Raw genomic sequence first — 18,392 nt, forward strand, 5'->3', positions numbered from 1 at the left:
AAACTAAAGGTCTTCAACCCTGTTCCTTGGGACCCACTATCCTCAAGAGTTTAGCTACAACCCTAATCAAACACACCTAAAGCAGACAATCAGGCTCCTCAGGACTGCTTGAAAATTGCAGGCAGGTGTGCTGAAGAAGGTTGGAAATAAACTTTCCAGGACATTAAGTCCCCAGGTGCATGGTTTAAGACCAATGCTCTAAACCAGAGGTCTTCAACCCTGTTCCTGGGGACCCACTATCCTCAAGAGTTTAGCTACAACCCTAATCAAACACACCTAAAATGGCCAACCAAGCTCCTCAAGACTTCTTGAAAATTTGCAGGCAAGTGTGCTGAAGCAGTTTGGAAATAAACTTTCCAGAACAGTGGGTCCCCAGGAGCAGGGTTAAAGATCTCTGCTCTAAAGTTAAGGAAACTTCTTAATTTATCCTAATTTTTAATAATGTAGGACAGGGGTTCTGAATTCTGGCCAGCGAGACCCATTTTCCTGCAGAGATTAGCTCCAACTGTGATCAAACTCACCTGGCTCACCTGGCTGTGTTTATGTTTAGGGTTGGAGCTGAACACTGCATGAAAATGGATCTCGCAGACCAGAGTTGAGAACCCCTGTTGTAGGACAAGTCATACTACAGCTGTTCTTTGTACAGTTTTTCATGGACTGCACCAGTTAATTTCATACTCCAATCAGTAATCCATGCATCTCCCTCTCCCTGTTGAAAAAAAAGCATATGCTGGTTAGGTAGGTTTTGATGCTGGTATGCTGGTTTAAGATGGTCCTTTGCTAGTTTATGCTGGTCCTTAGCTGGTTTGTGCTGGTCCTTTGTTGGTTTATGCTGGTCCTTTGCTGGTCCTTTGCTGGTTTATGCTAAGGACAAGCATAAACCAGCAAAGGACCGGCATAAACCAGCCAATGACCAGCATTAACCAGCAAAGGACCAGCATAAACCAGCTAAAACCAGCATCCCAGCATCAAAACCTACCTAACCAGCATATGCTGTTTTTTTTTCAGCAGGGCTGATATGCCAGTTTGGCTACTTATGCAAACCAGCTGCCAAATCCGAAGGTTCTGACATTTCTAGCACTGAGCTTTGATGTCAATTATCAGGTGATTGTCAGTCATATAAATTGACTCCTGAAGGTTTTCTTTATCGAGCTTCTTTAGTTTAGATTCCTTGCACACTGTGTCCCATGGGTCTGCACCCGCTGTTCAGCCTGAGTCACTTTTGCAAGCTGTGCTTTTTGAAGTGGGTTTTAAGAAAACTGCAGCACAGCGGCTGTTTTTTACGGTATGAACTTGATGACTGATGACTGCTCTGGATAATTGGCTAGACTATGTAGCTAGGGCACGTTTTTTTAATTCTAGTGACCACAAACACATTCAATTTGTGTTGGTTTGGATTACAACAGGGTACGCTTTACTGTTTCTGTATGTTTGATTGGTTTTGGGTTAAGAAGCATGTTTAAACTCCATTGTCCCACTTAGGCTTTATTTAGCATAGAGTTAGATGTAATGCTCTGCAGCACAGTGTTTAGTGTCATTGTGTACTTGCTGTTCCTGTTTGCGGTTGTCCACTTCCCATTCATGAAGATGAAGGTTATGTCTGCCCTCTAGTGGTGGTATAGGGAATGCATGAGTCTTTTCTTTAGCTTGCTTTTAGCTATAATACTAAATATAGTATATTATAGTATAGTACCATAGTATTTGAAGTAGTATCAGTCTCAATGTTTGACTTAATGATGGAGAATATAGACTTCTTGTAAAGAAGCACTTATTTTCTACAGCAAATTTTCATCCAAAGTTTGCATAAAGACTTGAGTTGCCAACGTCAGTAGAAGAAAATAAGGGCACCTTCAGTTTCAGAGAATATCAAATATGTGACAAAACTATTATACTGCTCTTTTATTTGATGTTTCATTTGGCCTTGTTTGTATATGTGAGCTGGACCACAAAACCTGTATGCGTCAAAATTAAAAAAAAAATTCTTCTATGCCAAAAATCATTAGGATATTGAGTAAAGATCATGTTCCATGAAGATATTTTGTAAATTTCCTACCGTAAATATATCAAACTTTTGATTGGTAATATGCATAGCTAAGAACTTCATTTGGACTACTATAGTTGTATCTCAGCCAAGTAGTGTCCTATCCAAACAAACCATACATCAATGGAAAGCATTTTTAGATTATGTATTTTAGCTTTCAGATGATGCATAAACCCTTATGACTGGTTTTGTGGTCCACAATCACGTTTAGATAACTTATTAATACATGGTTAGGTTTCGTGACACGGTTTTCTCTCAGATTCCCTTGATTTAATGGAATGAGGAACAGCATTGTGGGTTTCTACACTGAGTTCTCTGTGCCTTTAGTATGCACACTTGGGCCATCATCAAGAATGTGTCAGGGACTCTGGGCCCTTTCATGTCCCCTAAACTGATGAGTGATGAAAAAAAGTATCTTGCTGAAACACTTTCAAGTTCATATCAGTGCTTGGAATACTACCAGCAAAACAAAAAGTTTGAGTGGATGTTGTAAAAAACGTCAAGAAATTATATACATTTTTTAAAAATTAATTATTATTCTGTCTTGTTTTCTTTCGTCTACAGGTAAGATAGAGAAGGTTCGTCCAGTTCCTCCAGCATCACCATGCTCTTCAGATGGAGCTCTGCCCTCTCCGTTGTCTGATCTGGGCAGTGATGATTCTGGAGGACAGCGACCCAAGAACTTCATGCAGACTTTAATGGAGGACTACGAGACACACAAGGTCAAGCGCAGAGAGAAATCTGAGGACAACAGTGTAAGTCTCTTATGGTCATCTATAGAGGTTGTCAATTATTTTCTTGTCTACACTCGCACACTTTCAGACTTCCATTTGCATTTACAGTCAAAACGTTAACTTCCACTTTAGTTGACTTAACTTAATTCGCTTTAATTCTACAAAGACATTTGGAATTAGTGATTACTACCGCTAAAATACCATTGCCATGATCAGAAGCCATGTTCCTCTATTTCATCTCATGATAGCAATGTTAAGAAACGGGACTTTCCAGCTCATTCAGAAACTGAAATCATAAAGACTTTGAATGCTATTGAATGCATATTGAAGACACACTGTTTCATGTCAACCACAGTCTTTCCCCTTTTGTTTTCTCAGATATCAACAACACATTTCCTCTTAAAAAGCTATTTTTTGGAGAACAAACAACAAAGTGCCCTTGTTTTGCAACTTCGCTGCTCTGACAGCATCAGATTGTAACATTGTAATTCATACAAAGTAACAGTTATGGCTTCAGAATTAATTCACTTTCAGTTCTGAATGCAAAATAAGTGACTATAACTTCAGCTTGTTTTGCACTACATTGGTTGACCACAGATTTAAATATATAAAGACGCGTCTCTCTCAATATCTGTGGTACAGATAGCCCTAAACCTACACAAACAATACCTCCAGTTGTCAATAAATGCAGTCATAGGCTTTACCTTTAGTACCCAGTACTGATGCAATATGATCTGTATATACAGTGCCTTGCGAAAGTATTCATACCCCTTAATTTTTTTCACATTTTGTCATGTTTGCTACCTTAACTACTTTACATTACTTTTTTTCCCACATCAATCTACACTTCCTACATAATAGCAAAGCGAAAAATAGGTTTTTAACATTTGTACAAATTTATTAAAAATAAAAAACTGAAAAGATCCCATTGCATAAGTATTCATACCCTTTTCTGGGACACTCGAAATTTAGCTCAGGAGCATTCATATTGCTTCTAGATGTTTCTACACTTGGAGTGGAGTTAAACTGTGGCAAATTCATTTGAATGAGTCTGATTTAGAAAGGCACACACCTCTCAGAAAAGGTCTAACAGCTGAAAATGCATATCAGAGCAAAAACCTGAGGTCAAGATAACTGCCTGTAGAGCTCAGTGACAGACTTGCGTTAAGGCAATGATCTAGAGAAGAGTTCAGAAAAAAATCTGCTGCATTGAAGGTTGACAGAAGCATTCTCCATAATGGAAGACGATTGGAACAACTAGGACTCTAGAAAATGTCTGCCAGCCCCCATCCAAGCTGACAGAGATGGAGAGGAGAAAAGGTGAGGCAAAGAATGGCAGATAATTGCCAAATGCAGATGTGCAAAGCTTGTCACATCAGACCCAAACAGACTTGAGGCTGTAAAGGTGCTTCAACTATGTACTGAGTTAGGGGTATGAATACTTATGCAATGTACTTATTTCAGTGTTTTATTTTTATCAAATTTGTAAAATTAGCAAATCTGGTTTTTGCTTTGTCATTACTATGGCGTATGGAGTGTAAACTGATGTGGGGGAAAAACTAATTTAAAGCAGTTTAACATAATGCTGCAACAAAACAAAATGTGAAAAAAAATGAAGGGGTATGAAGACTTTTGCAAGGCACTGTAGTACATCAAAAGGCATATGAAAGTGGCATATTTGGTGTGAGCTGATTTACTTTCAAAAGCTGTTCTCTACACAATAGCAAGTGTTTGCGCATTAACGAATTCTTCCTCTTTCCCTCTCGTCAGTATGTCCGCTTAGTTACAACTGAGGTACTTGTACAATGCTTGCTTCAAACTTCATTGTGCCTTCATTTGTGTTACTGCATGTTTTTTGGGGGGAGTTGTAGCAGTGCCAAATACTTTGACATGAAGTGTGTTCCCAAGAAATCGTGTTATGTGTTGTGTATCATTATCTCATTCATTACATATACAGTAACAGTCAAAGTATTTGCACCTACATGACTGTATATCCATTCCCATAAAACCTGTCAGTGAACTTCAAATGTCCAGTCTTCATTTGATCATTTTGCCACCTCCACTCAGAATAATATTTCAACCCCAATGTCTTTTTGTATTTCTAAAATATTATATACACAACATTAAAGTTATCTGAGAACTTCAGATTGGACATTTAGGTTCATTGGAATAAGACACAAAGGCTCCTGTGAGTGACTTGGCACCAGACTTTCACAACTATATTTCTTTTGAAGCAGCATGGCTGTTCTCTTTTCCGCTTTATAATTTCTGCTTTCATGCTGTGTTTGCACTTAGGCTTGTATTGTGTGTTGTGGAGTTCACATCTAAAGCTGTTTCAGGCAATCAGATCCAAATTTGTACTCAGCATGAAGCTGTTTGGAACAGGTGTGGTCTAAAACTAGACCATCTGGTGTGTATGTTTGCACATGTGTGATTGATGGTTTCAACTAAATGTCTTAAAAGAAAAAACACGATATTAACATTACTTTTTGTTGTGCTCAGTATTAATAATGTATAGCCTTGCATACCTACCACTAGTGTTGGGGAAAGTTACTTTTAAAAGTAACGCATTACAATATTGAGTTACTTTTTATGGAAAGTAATGCGTTACGTTACTTTTGCGTTACTTTTTAAATCTGGGCAGGGCTTGCTAGATTGTTTTTAATATAAAAAAGTTGTATTTTTGGTAAATGTAAAAGCCTTTTCACACCAAAAGCCTCAGGCTTAGAGAAAAGTAAATTGACGTCTGTACAGTAGACCGCAGAAGAAAAAATGTCAACTCTTCAGCAATAAAAAAAAGATTAGATTAGATTATCTTGAGTAATTTTTGCTTATTAGTATGGATGAATTGGATCATCGAAGGTCGGCAGCAAAGACATCGGTTAAAAAAATGGGATTAAATACATAAAGGATATTTGTATTATTTATAGTTAATTATTGCAGGTTGGCATTGAATGTCAGTGTTTTTATTCATTTTGAAGAATACTGTATCTGTTTTTTTAGTGAGTGAGATAAATTAATGCATGTTCACATTTATTCTAGAACTAAAGCAACATCTTGTAACGATCGGCCTTATTGGTAGATGTTACTTAGATTTAAAAGGGGTCAGATTAGGCTGTGTGAGGTAAAATAAGTGTTTTAAAAAGATAAGACAACGACAAAAGTAAAGTGAATAAATAAATGTATTTACAATATTCACAAGGAACTAAAACAACACAGTAAAACCAGAATAACTTAGGCTGTTAAAAGCAGATTGTCCATTCAAATCATACCCTAAAACAGTCCTTAAGAATCCTAGTTGGTTGAAAGCTCCAAGTAAAAAGTGTCCACCGGTGTATATACAATCCAAAGAAGTGTAGTCCAATAGAAGTGATGCTGGAATGGTAAGTCCTTAAAAGAAACTCCACAATCCAGTGTTTGGTCAATGACCCTGATTGTTTGACATGCTGCCTCCTTTATACTGTTTAGTTCCTGATTCCTGTCATGTGACTGATCACATGACAGGCAGACCCAGACTCATTTAAAGACATACACACATTAAAATGGTTAAAAGGAATAAAATGGCTAAGACAACATGAAAACCTATTAAAACTCAAATATACATAAAATCATAATATATCGAGCAGGTTAAAACATGTGTCCTGTGTGACAGTGTCACATAGTCCCCCCCCCCTTAGCCTACGGCTCCCGGGGAAGAGGCTAGTCCCGTATAGGTCCTGTCAGCCATTGTCCATGTAGTGGGTATCCTCTAAAATGTGTGGCTTAAAATGTCTTTGTAAAAAGTTGGATAAAACTAGGCCCTCCCACACAGGCACTAGTCTGCCGGAGGAATCTAAGCAAACACTAGAGAGAGGTGGAATCTGATACCAGCCTGGGCGTCCTAGGGTAGGTGGCGCCGTTCCTCCCAGGATACTGTTGCACCCAGCCACGCTGGTCCGCCAGCCCCCCTGGCGTTTCCTCCTGTCCGGCTTGTGGGTCCCTTTAACGGATGATGATGGTGCTGATGAACGGGGTTGAGGTGGATGAGGTGGGTTCTTGGCAGGGTAGATGACGGCACCGACCTTGGTCTCCACCCCACACGACTTGCAGCTCTTAACGAACGTCCAGACGTCGCTGCGGACCGAAGGCCACCAGGCAACTTCCAGGATCAGCAGAAGAGTCTTTAGACGTCCATGGTGTTTCTTAGCCGTCCTCTGGTGGAAGTGGTGTACGGTTTGCTGGACAAGGGCCTTGGGGACGACTAGCTGGATCTTGTAGATGCCGTCCCCCTTCTGGATCCGCCGATACAGCAACCCCTGGTGGTCGAGCACTTCGATCCCGTTGGTCGGTGGAGTGGAGGGAGAGATAGAAAGTCCTGGGAGAGTGTCATCATCACCCTGCACGCTGCTGAGTTGCTCTTTGGAGAAGGGAAGGATGGAGAAGATGGTGTCGAAGTCTGGCCCGGTTGGAGTGGTGGCGCAGGACTCTCCATCAGTGGCTCTGTTGATGATCTTTGCAGTAGCTGAGGTGCTGGGATGGTTAGCCGGAGGAAAGCCAGGGGTTGACGTGGGAGGCACTGGGCTGGTCGTCGCAGTGCGAGGAGAGATGGCGACTTCTGGATGCTTTTGTTGCTCCAGTTGTTTCGCCCATTTCTTGTCTCTCCTCTTAAAACATTCGAAGACCTCTCTCTCTAGTGTCGCCACGGCATCCTTAATAGATTCCTCCATTTTGGCAAACTTAAAATCCACAGAGTCTCTAAAACCCACTTCACGGTTAATATTACTTTCAACAGAGTCTTTAAAATCCTTCTCCAATTTTAAAACAATGTTTTTAAGAGCAACCACCTCAGCGCGAAGCTGTACACACTCACAGTGATGTAAAATCCGTTCATCATTAAAAACAGCAGATGTATTAAAAGAAGCAGCATTAACGTGGTTTGTCGTCATCTTAAAACACTCTTCTCAACACAGCTTTTAAAATCTTTTAACGTTCCCCGTACGGGCCACCATATGTAACGATCGGCCTTATTGGTAGATGTTACTTAGATTTAAAAGGGGTCAGATTAGGCTGTGTGAGGTAAAATAAGTGTTTTAAAAAGATAAGACAACGACAAAAGTAAAGTGAATAAATAAATGTATTTACAATATTCACAAGGAACTAAAACAACACAGTAAAACCAGAATAACTTAGGCTGTTAAAAGCAGATTGTCCATTCAAATCATACCCTAAAACAGTCCTTAAGAATCCTAGTTGGTTGAAAGCTCCAAGTAAAAAGTGTCCACCGGTGTATATACAATCCAAAGAAGTGTAGTCCAATAGAAGTGATGCTGGAATGGTAAGTCCTTAAAAGAAACTCCACAATCCAGTGTTTGGTCAATGACCCTGATTGTTTGACATGCTGCCTCCTTTATACTGTTTAGTTCCTGATTCCTGTCATGTGACTGATCACATGACAGGCAGACCCAGACTCATTTAAAGACATACACACATTAAAATGGTTAAAAGGAATAAAATGGCTAAGACAACATGAAAACCTATTAAAACTCAAATATACATAAAATCATAATATATCGAGCAGGTTAAAACATGTGTCCTGTGTGACAGTGTCACAATCTTACTCACGATTTCTCTCAACATGAGGACAGGAGAGCTTTTAATCAATAAATGGAGGGGAAAAGTAACTGGCGTTACTAATTTGAAAAAGTAACTCAGATATTTTCTTGTCAATTAAAAAGTAATGCACTACTTTACTAGTTACTTGGAAAAAGTAATATTATTACGTAACTTGCGTTACTTGTAATGCGTTACCCCCAACACTGCCTACCACAGTATCGCATGGTATTGCAAAATTACAAATTCACCCAGCACTTCTACAACACACTTTTTAATTTTAGAGCTAAAAATCACATTATATAGATGCAAATGTTATTGCAAGTTAACATCAGTTTATGGTTGCAAGGGAAATGTGCTTCTAATGTCTTCTTAACATGATTTTAGATTTTTATATATGGGTCATTCCTGGGATTCTGTAATATTTTAGCCCCTCGCATTTTTTTTAAAGTGGTGGTTCACCACAATTAATTGTTCACATTACGTTGGTATGCCCATTATAATAAATCAAATTAATTATTGCATTTTTATGTTTTTTAGTATAAAATAATGTCTTATTTCTATCCTAAACCAAGCATTTTGTCATGTCCCTGAGGCCAGTTTGTACTTAGAAAATTGTTAACAAGATGTGCATAGTGTCTTTTGGGCAACAATGTAAGCATTCATTTGTCTTCCTTTCTTGTGAAGAATAGAAGATATTTTATTAAAAAAAGAGACTTTAAAGTTATGTCCCTCTGTCTGAACTTAACCCCGTCACACTAACCATTCTACACCTATAATAATTTAGACTTTATTTACCAGAAATTACATAATTCAGGCCTTTTTAATAGTGTTGCAGAAAATGCTTAGTAGTATCATACTTTTCAGGCATATTATAGTCAGGGAGGGTAGTCAAGTTTAACAACTCACCCCCGTTACATAAAATTAAGAAGGAAAATTATGGATTTAAATTAAATGTTGATCAAAAAAAAGTATATATTGTTTTATTGCTGTCATATATGGTCTACTCTCCTAACTACATGAGGAGCAGTGGCCATTTTAAGTGAAAACCTCAACCCCGTCACGAATATATGCATTTCTCATTGTTACCTTGTGACAGTGTTGAGTAATTTACTTCATTTATTAATAATTTTAATGCAAAAATATAAAATAGTCATGGTTTCAGCAAATATATACTTATCAAAATCATGACAATTTATATTTTTGTTATAAATAGATTTTTTGATGTAATATGTCCACTTAATGGACATTAAAAAAATTAACTAATAGTTATCACCTTATTTACCCAGTTGATTAATTACTTTGATAATTGCAAACATTTTTTGTATTACGAGTTTTCTAAAATGTTAGGTTTTAATATGCAAATGAGGCATTATTTAATGAAATATGCGCTAATTTGCATACATTTCTAGTACAAAAATCTAAACACCGGATGAAGTCAGTTACAAAATTCTTGTTTAATTTTTTTGACATATTAGAGTCAAATGTTTTTGCAGAAGGATTTTTTTCACTCTATAATTTATAAAACACTTTTTGGGGAATAAAATGTTGTATAAAATCAAGCAAATTATATATGAGCAAATCCCTCTGTAAAAACCTTCAGGATATAGTTAGGAATAAAAATGTAAAGTTTGGTGTGTGTGAGTGCTACTGAAGCGGAGATTTATGGCTCAGTGTTGGAGACAAAATCATTTGGAGAAAATGGCCTTTAAAAATATGCATTGTAATTGAAATCTATTGACACAAATAGATAAAGTGCTATAAAAGAAACATTAACGGTGTCTTTTGGATGTTTTCTTTCCACTAGTCTGAAAAAAACACTTTATGAAAAACCAAAAAGCCCAAAATCTCAAACTTGACCGGTGCATGAAAAAACAATGTGCTTGTCTGCAGTGTCTCTCCTTAAACTTTGACAAGCATCCTTACATCAAAAAATGCACCCATATTTGCAGCAGAACGATAGTGTTGGCCATATAGATATGTTGACCCAGAAATAAGGGGACACTATCAGACAGAGAAACTAAACCAAAATTTAAAATTGAAGGCAATGTATCCCTTCAAATATCTTACAGACTTCAACCCTGTCACACCTTGTCGCATTAATATTTTTGGAAAAATATAGGGAAGACAATTAAGAATGAAAGCAATTCTTGCTGATTGCTATCTGACATGTTAAAAGATTAGTTCACTTTCCGAACACAAATTTACAGGTAATGTACTCATCCCCTTGTCATCCAAGATGTTCATATCTTTCTTTCTTCAGTCGTAAAGAAATTGTTTTTTGAGAAAAACATTTCAGGATTTCTCCCCATATAGTGGACGTCTATGGTGCCCCCGAGATTGAACTTCCAAAATGCAGCTTTAAAGGGCTCTAAACGATCACAGCCGAGGAAGAAGGGTCTTATCTAGTGAAATGATCTGTCATTTTCGTTTATTTATGTGCTTTCTAACCTCAAACGCTTGTATTGTCTATGTCTGCAGGAACTGTTTTTTCCGCATCAAGACAGTTAGGGTATGTCGAAAAACTCTAATTTTCTTCCCCAACTTCAAAATAGTCCTACAGTACATTGCCTGCAGAAGTACCGACCCAGTGTTTACAAAGTGAACATGCGAAGAAGATCAAATGCCCTTTACAAAAAAAAAAGGTAAAACAGCAATGTAGGTCAATTTTAGAGTTGAAGAAGAAAACGTGATGGGAGTTTTGCGACATACCCTAACTGTATTAACCCGGAGCACACTGACTATGCATGTGCATCGCAGACGAGACAAGACGAGCATTTGAGGTTAAAAAGTATGTAAATTGTCAATTTGTTTTGAAAATGACAGATCGTTTCACTAGATAAGACCCTTCCTCCTCGGCTGGGATCGTTTAGAGCCCTTTGAAACGACATTTAAACTGCATTTTGGAAGTTCAAACTCGGGGGCACCATAGAAGTCCATTATATGGAGAGAAATCCTGAAATGTTTTCCTCAAAAAACATAATTTCTTTACGACTGATTAAAGAAAGACATGAACATCTTGGATGACAAGAGGTGAGTATATAATCTGTAAATTTTTGTTCTACAAGTGAACTAATCCTTTAAGGACTAAAACAATAAAATTGTGGTTTTAGTTAAATTTCTAATTTTTTTTTTATTTTTATTTTTTACAAAAATAAAGAGACCATAGACATACAATTTGTGTATTTTTAACCTCAGTCCTGTAAAAATGTGGAAAAATATGATAAATGTTACATTTGTTATCATTAAATTGTTATCAGGGACACATGGGCAGTAAGTAGATGTTTGTTTTATAAAAAAAAAGTCTGTGTAAAATCTTTTTTTTATGTGGGGTATTTAGAAAATGAATCATAGTTGGAAAATATATATATATATATTTGAAGTTGAAACATTATCGAAACCCAGAAATGACCCATATATATAAATAGTTCAGTCGCTATGTTGAAAATATCACTGTAACTAAAAGAACAATAAAAATAAAAGCCATTAACGCATATTTTAATCTTTTAATCTTTTATCTTCAGGTTCTGGAGGCAACGCGTGTCACTCGCAGAAAAAGTAACATGGCCCTCCGATGGGAGGCGGGAATCTACTCCAACCAGGAAGAGGGTGAGGAAGAGGAAGAGGAAGAAGAGGAGGAGGAAGAGGAAGAGTAAACTAAACTTGCATTTTATACCGAAAAGAAGGAAAAACCAGAGGAAAAATGTGCAACCAGACAAACACAAGTATTTATTGGGAATTCAAACCCCAACAGCAATTCACACCTCTCTGAAGATTGGTTTCTGGAGCCTATGGGGGAAAAAAGAAAGAAAAAAAAACAACTTTTCTAGACATTGAAGACTAGAGATACTATACCGCTTCACAATTTCACCAAGTTATTGCTTTTTTCCTTTTGTGCTGATACGTTTAAAAATGGAAAGCGAGTATTGATTTTTGAGACTTTTTGGGATTAATGTTGGAAGATCACATTGTATTTGAATTTCACAGACATAGATGTTGGATTTAGGACTTGGAGAGATGGAAAGAATGGGAAATATGGGGTTTCTAGCTAGATTATTGACATTTCGACTCTGGTTTGATCTGGATTGGTGCCATGTACCAGAAAGCAGAAGTACACAAATGTGTCTTGCATTGTCTGAAAGGGCAATATACTCTTATTTGTTTTTTTTTCTGTTAGTCACATGATCTCCTAAGCTCTCCTAATCTTGCCATATAGTTCAGAGAGAAGCTTTAATGAGGAGGACAAATGAAAGTAGGGCACAAACATTCACAACCTTGAAGGTTTGTAAGAGCAAACTCTTCGCCCAGACCGATATAACAATACATCCAAGCATACATTTTGCAGTTGAAGGCACCTGCGTTTGAATGAAAGTTATAGCAGATTGCATAACAGCAGATTACTTGGAAATGTTTATGTGTAGCAAAAATGAAGGAAAACATGATATGTTGAGAAAGCATTGATTTTTAAATTAATCTAAATTTAAAAGGGTGAACAGTTCTCTTTCCTGTTTAATTGTTAATGCAATACCATTATTTAACATGGTTAAAAAAAACTATGTATTGATACATGTGTGCACGAATGTCTGAAATGTTGCAATGGTTTTGTTCTTCAATCACGTTCTTCAAAAAAAAAACATTTGGCAATACAGGACACTGGCATCAGTGATGGACGTACAGCATAAAAATGGACATTTAATCTTTGCCTTTGGTCAGATTTTTCCACAAACGAAGACAATCCTACGAGCTTCATTCGACAATGTGGCTTTGTTGCTTTTTTGTACCCTTCACATATAATATATATATTACACAGAAGTATTTAATGGACTGCTGTCCTTTTATGAGTATACATGAAGTATTTGTAGTCTCTGGATTAGTGGCATAGGTTCTCAAATTGCAGAAACATTGCAAAAAAGTACAGTTGGGTAGCATACAAAGAAGCATCAATGTTTCTGGAGAGGATGCATTAACTTTAGCCTATTTAATGGATGAAAGCATGTTTGTTGATCTCTAGATACCGACTTTCTGAAGTGTTGATTTGTTTTGATGCTTGGTGTGAGATTGTGTACTGACCATCAGTTTTACTCAGAGCAGGATTTGGATTTTTACTGGGATTCTTTGATATGAGATGATTATTGTTGGTGAGCAAATAATTTGAATTTTATAAGGGGAAATATTTTTATTTGAGCAGTGAGATATATACAGTGAAAATAGTTTTGGAAAAACGACATTTACTCAGCACATTTATTCATATATACTGTGTTGTGTGTATTTGAGGGCCAAGTATGCCATACTATATGCAGTTTTCATTAGTTTGTTTAGGTGCTATAGGTAACATTACTAGCACAGAGTAGTTAAAAGTATTGACCGTGATGCTGACGGGTTTTGCATCATGAAATGTGCAGCGTTCAGTTGAAATGTAAACCCAGCTTTAGGCCAGTTTTCCTAAAGCTGGCGTGCTTTTGTACTATAATGTATGAGATATGGACAAAAAATGGTTTTTACCTCATCAAGCTAAAGTATAAGAAATAAGCCAACGTTCAAATCTGTAATATAATAGGATTCCTATGGCATAGGATGGTGGCCAAATTGCTTTTAATACAGAATACAAGAGGAAAAAGGAACCGTTAGAAATTGAGCAGTCTTGCAGTTGTTGACGTGTAAAAGCATTATGGCAAAAGCATGAGCCTTTGAGGACATCTGAAAACAGCAGACGATAATTGCAAGTGCAAGCACAATTTTCAGCGCAATTTCACTAGCAGAAATATTCATTATCTATTGTCAATAGTGTATTAAGCACAACCAAGCAGCTTTGTGTTGGTCAAATTTCTTTCGCCCTCCTTACACTAATTTCTTGATCGTGTGTATTCTTATTTAAATGACTGTTTAAATGCAACCGCACGTTTAATGTTGCGAAATTTCATCACTGATGTATACTGCCCTCCAAAGGCAAAGTGCAGTAACTACATATTTGGTCAAAATTGTGTTAAGGCTTAAAATGGGCTTTGTGACAACTGTTTGTCTTGTGGCAAAGTCTCCTGGTTCAATTTTGTCCCGTTTCAGAGAAACGAGAGTGTCAAAATCGCAGTATGGCGTAAAAACTTTAAAGGCATTTTTCTCATTTTCAGTGTTGGCGTAGTTACTGCACTTTGCCTTTGTAGGGCAGTATAGCTGTTTACATATTAATGCATTGAGGTTTTTGTGTGAGGGTTATAAAGTTATAGTTGTGTTCGATTCAAGGCGTTGACCAACAGAATGCTGTTGTTTTAATGGCAGGGTTGCCAAGTCTGCGGTTTTACCAGGGTTGCCAGTTTTTGTTTTTGTTTTTCTTTTACTCCGGGACGCCCTGTGCACAAATTTTGACGCAGTGGACTCTTGATGGAAAGGTAAAACCGTGATTGGACTCAATTGGTCTGGTTTTGTTTTTACAGACCTGGCAACCCGTTTAAAGTAACTTCTGCACAAAATGGACTTTTTGTCAGTGAAATTTGTGGCTAATGTGATTGCTAATGTTTTCAACTACAAACTACTTGAGACTTGCAGTCAAGCATTTTTCCTACTGCATCTGTTGCAATAGATTATCAGTTTCTTTGTCAGTTTCAAAGAAAAAAAATCTTGCCTTTAATGAAATCACCAGAAGTATTGCTTTTTCCACAGTTTGAACCAACAGTGTTTTGTTATTTTTACTTTTGAAGTAACACCAAAAATGTGTTGCGTGTTTTGCTCTTGTTGTTTAAATAGTTATGATTACAGATCCATTTGCAAATGCTTCCTTAAAAGGTTTTAACGAGTGCTCTAGTTCCCTTTGGCAGAAACCAAAGGACTATTGATATGGTGTGACAATGCAATCATGCTTTCAAAAGCCCTCTTTTGACATGTTAACCACTTATTGTATGTTAATATTCTGCTTATATTGTTTTATAGTAATTGTAAGTTTCACTCTTACACACATATATAATTATTTTCTCATTAAAATGAAAATGTGTAGAAAAGGCTCTATTCTTTCCTTGACTTTCCATCAAAATCTGCCAATGAAAATTCACTGAAAGTGTACTCACCCACAGGCCATCTGAGATGTAGATGAGCTTGTTTCTTCATCAATTTAATGGATCCTCTGCAGTGAATGGGTGCCATCAGAATGAGAGTCCAAACAACTGATAAATAATCCACAAATAATCCATACCACTCCAGTACATCAATTAGCTCTTTGTGAAGCCAGAAGCTGTGTGCTTGTAAAACACAAAGACATTTTTAAAGCTGCAGTCCGTAACTTTTTAGAAATAATAATGTGAAATCAGTTTTTGAGCAAGTACAGTGTTCAATATTATCTTGATTCACAACATTAAGCTTGTAATATTGTTTTCTAGTTTAAGTGGTACTGGTAGGAATTCGCTGGAAACTGCCACGTCATTACATCACATCTGTAACATATCGAAGGCTAGTGGGCTATAATCGCATGCGGATGCTGCAGGTGCCGGATCATTCATAGCCTTTTTTTACAGCAGCTGAAATAATTAAATATATCATTTAGATGACAAGATTGTGTTTATGAAGCACATGTGAAATTATGTTTCAGTTTTTAATGTGCATCTGATTACTACCTGGGATTACACAAGATGTGTACAGTGCATCCAGAAAGTATTCAGAGCACTTCACTTTTTCCACATTTTGTTATTTTACAGCCTTATTCCAAAATGGATTAAATGTATTATTATCTTTAAAATTCTACAAACGATACCCCATAATGACAACGTGAAAGAAGTTTGTTTGAAATTCTTGCAAATTTATTTAAAGGGGTCATCGCATGCAAAACTAACTTTTACATGTTGAACATTAATGTGTGTTGGCAGTTTGTGTACACAACCACCCTACAATGATTAAAATCCACCCAGTGGTATTTTTTTTATCTTTAAAAGTAATATCCCCTTTTTAAAATCAGGTCATTCTCAGCTTCTTGTTGTTGTGACGTCACACAGACAGAGGCCCCTCCCACGATAGTTGATTGACATGAGCACCTTACCTTAGACCCGCCCTCACCGAGCTGAAACAGTCTGACTCTGATCGCCATTGTGTGACTCAGGTGCAGAGGAAGACAAGAATGTCTCCGATTGAGCGATTGAGGTGTTCTGTTGTTGGATGTAATAATGAACATAGCAGTCGTCATTTACTCCCGACAACTGAGCCGCTGAGGATTAACATTACTTTCGTTTTTAAGAGGAAAGCATCTACATATGCGTCTATGTTCGTGCGAATCATTCGTGATGCAGCTTCACCCACAGCAGAAGTGCGTATAAGGGTTTTTTATACATTTTTGCAAATGGCCTTTTTTAATATGCTTAGTGGCAAGTTTTGTTGCTAAACGCAGCTAAATGCGGCTAAACACAGCTAAAGTAAACATTACGGCTCACCATCGCAGGCAGAGAGGGGCGGGGCGAGCAGAGCTGATTTGCATTTGAAGGACCATGCAATAATATGAGTTGATGTTTCGTAGAGCTGATTTTGACAAGGTAAAAGTGTGTTTTTTTTACACTACTATTGAGAATTTTTAACCACTTTAAAGGGGTCATCGGATTCCCATTTTTTCACAAGTTGATATGATTCTTTAGGGTCTTAATGAAAAGTCTATAATATACTTTGGTTACAAATTCTCAATATTAATGTAAAACAAATGCATTTTACCTTGTCAAAATCAGCTCTGCAAAAGTCAGCTCATTTTATTGCATGGTCCTGCTAATGCTAAATGCTAATGAGCTCTGCTTGCCCCGCTCCTCTCTGCGGTGGAATGATGAGTTGTAATGTTTACTTTAGCCGCATTTAGCGAAACTTGCCAGCAAGCACATTATTAAAAAAAAAGGCCATTTGCAAAGATGCATAAAAAACCCTTAAACTCACTTCTGCTGTGGGTGAAGCTGCATCAGGAATGATTCGCATGAACATAGACGCATATGTAGATCGGGATCGTGTTTTCCTTTAAAAAATGAAAATAACGTTAATCCTCTGCGTCTTCAGCGGCTCAGATGTCCGGAGTAAATGACCATTGCGATGTTTATTCTTACATCCAACAACAGAACACCTCAATCGCCCAATCTGAGACATTCTTATCTTCCTCTGCACCTGAGTCACACAATGGCGATCAGAGTCAGACTGTTTGATCTCGGTCAGGGCGGGTCTAAGGTAAGGCGCTCATGTCAATCTACTATCGTGGGAGTGGCCTCTGTCTGTGTGTCGTCACAACGACAAGAAGCTAAGAATGACCTGATTTTAATAAAGGGATATTACTTTTAAAGATTAAAAAAAAACACTGGGTGGATTTGTGTCATTGTAGGGTGGTTGTGTACACAAACTGCCAACACACTTTAATGTTCAAACAACATGTAAAAGTGAGTTTTGCATCAGATGACCCCTTTAATACAGAAATACATAAAATGTACATAAGTATTCACAGCTTTTGCTCAATATTTTGTTGAAGCACCCTTTGACACCAATTACAGCCTCAAGTCTTTTTGAGTAGGTTGCTAGAAGCTTGACACACCTATTTTTGGGCAGTTTCTCTTCTCAAGCTCCATCAGATTGGATAGGGAGCATTGGTGCACAGCCATTTTCAGATCTTTCCAAAGATGTTCAACCGGGTCCACGTCTGTGTGCTTAGGGTCGTTGTCCTGTTAAACGGTAGTCGCCCCAGTCTGAGGTCCAGAGCACTCTGGAGAAGGATGTGTCTGTACATTGCTGCATTCATCTTTCCCTTGATCCTGACTAGTTTCTCAGCTCCTGCTGCTAAAAAAAAAACCCACAGCCTGATGCTGCCACCTCCATGCTTTAGTGCAGGGCTATTCAATTGGCGGCCCGCGGGCCCAATGCGGCCCGCCAATCATCTTCGTCCGGCCCGAGGGAGCAGCAGGTGGCTTGAATGGTTTTTGCACTAATTAGTTTGTCCACTAGGTGGCGGGCCAGCCAAAAAAGAAAAGCAAGAGAGCCAAGAACAACAACAATCTACCGGAGATCGCAACATCATCAATAGACGGCAGATTTGA

The 18,392-nt window shown here is 37.6% G+C and overlaps 1 protein-coding gene across 4 annotated transcripts in view; it reads left to right on the plus strand.

Annotated features, from left to right (window-relative positions):
- The window catches only part of palm2akap2 (PALM2 and AKAP2 fusion), a 148,202-nt gene extending 132,849 nt beyond the window's left edge, over nucleotides 1-15,353 (plus strand). For 3 of the 4 annotated variants that reach the window (XM_073830116.1, XM_073830118.1, XM_073830119.1), the window contains 3 exons: nucleotides 2,606-2,796; nucleotides 4,546-4,569; nucleotides 11,889-15,353. In XM_073830116.1, coding sequence (XP_073686217.1) covers nucleotides 2,606-2,796; nucleotides 4,546-4,569; nucleotides 11,889-12,020 — 347 coding nt within the window. In that variant the 3' untranslated portion in view covers nucleotides 12,021-15,353. The remainder of the gene's footprint in view (nucleotides 1-2,605; nucleotides 2,797-4,545; nucleotides 4,570-11,888) is intronic. The other variant, XM_073830117.1, reaches the window with a different exon arrangement.
- Nucleotides 15,354-18,392: the final 3,039 nt, after the last annotated feature.

This window comes from Garra rufa, chromosome 23 (genome assembly GCF_049309525.1).
Source record: "Garra rufa chromosome 23, GarRuf1.0, whole genome shotgun sequence".
In the NCBI taxonomy this organism is placed as follows: Eukaryota; Metazoa; Chordata; class Actinopteri; order Cypriniformes; family Cyprinidae; genus Garra; species Garra rufa.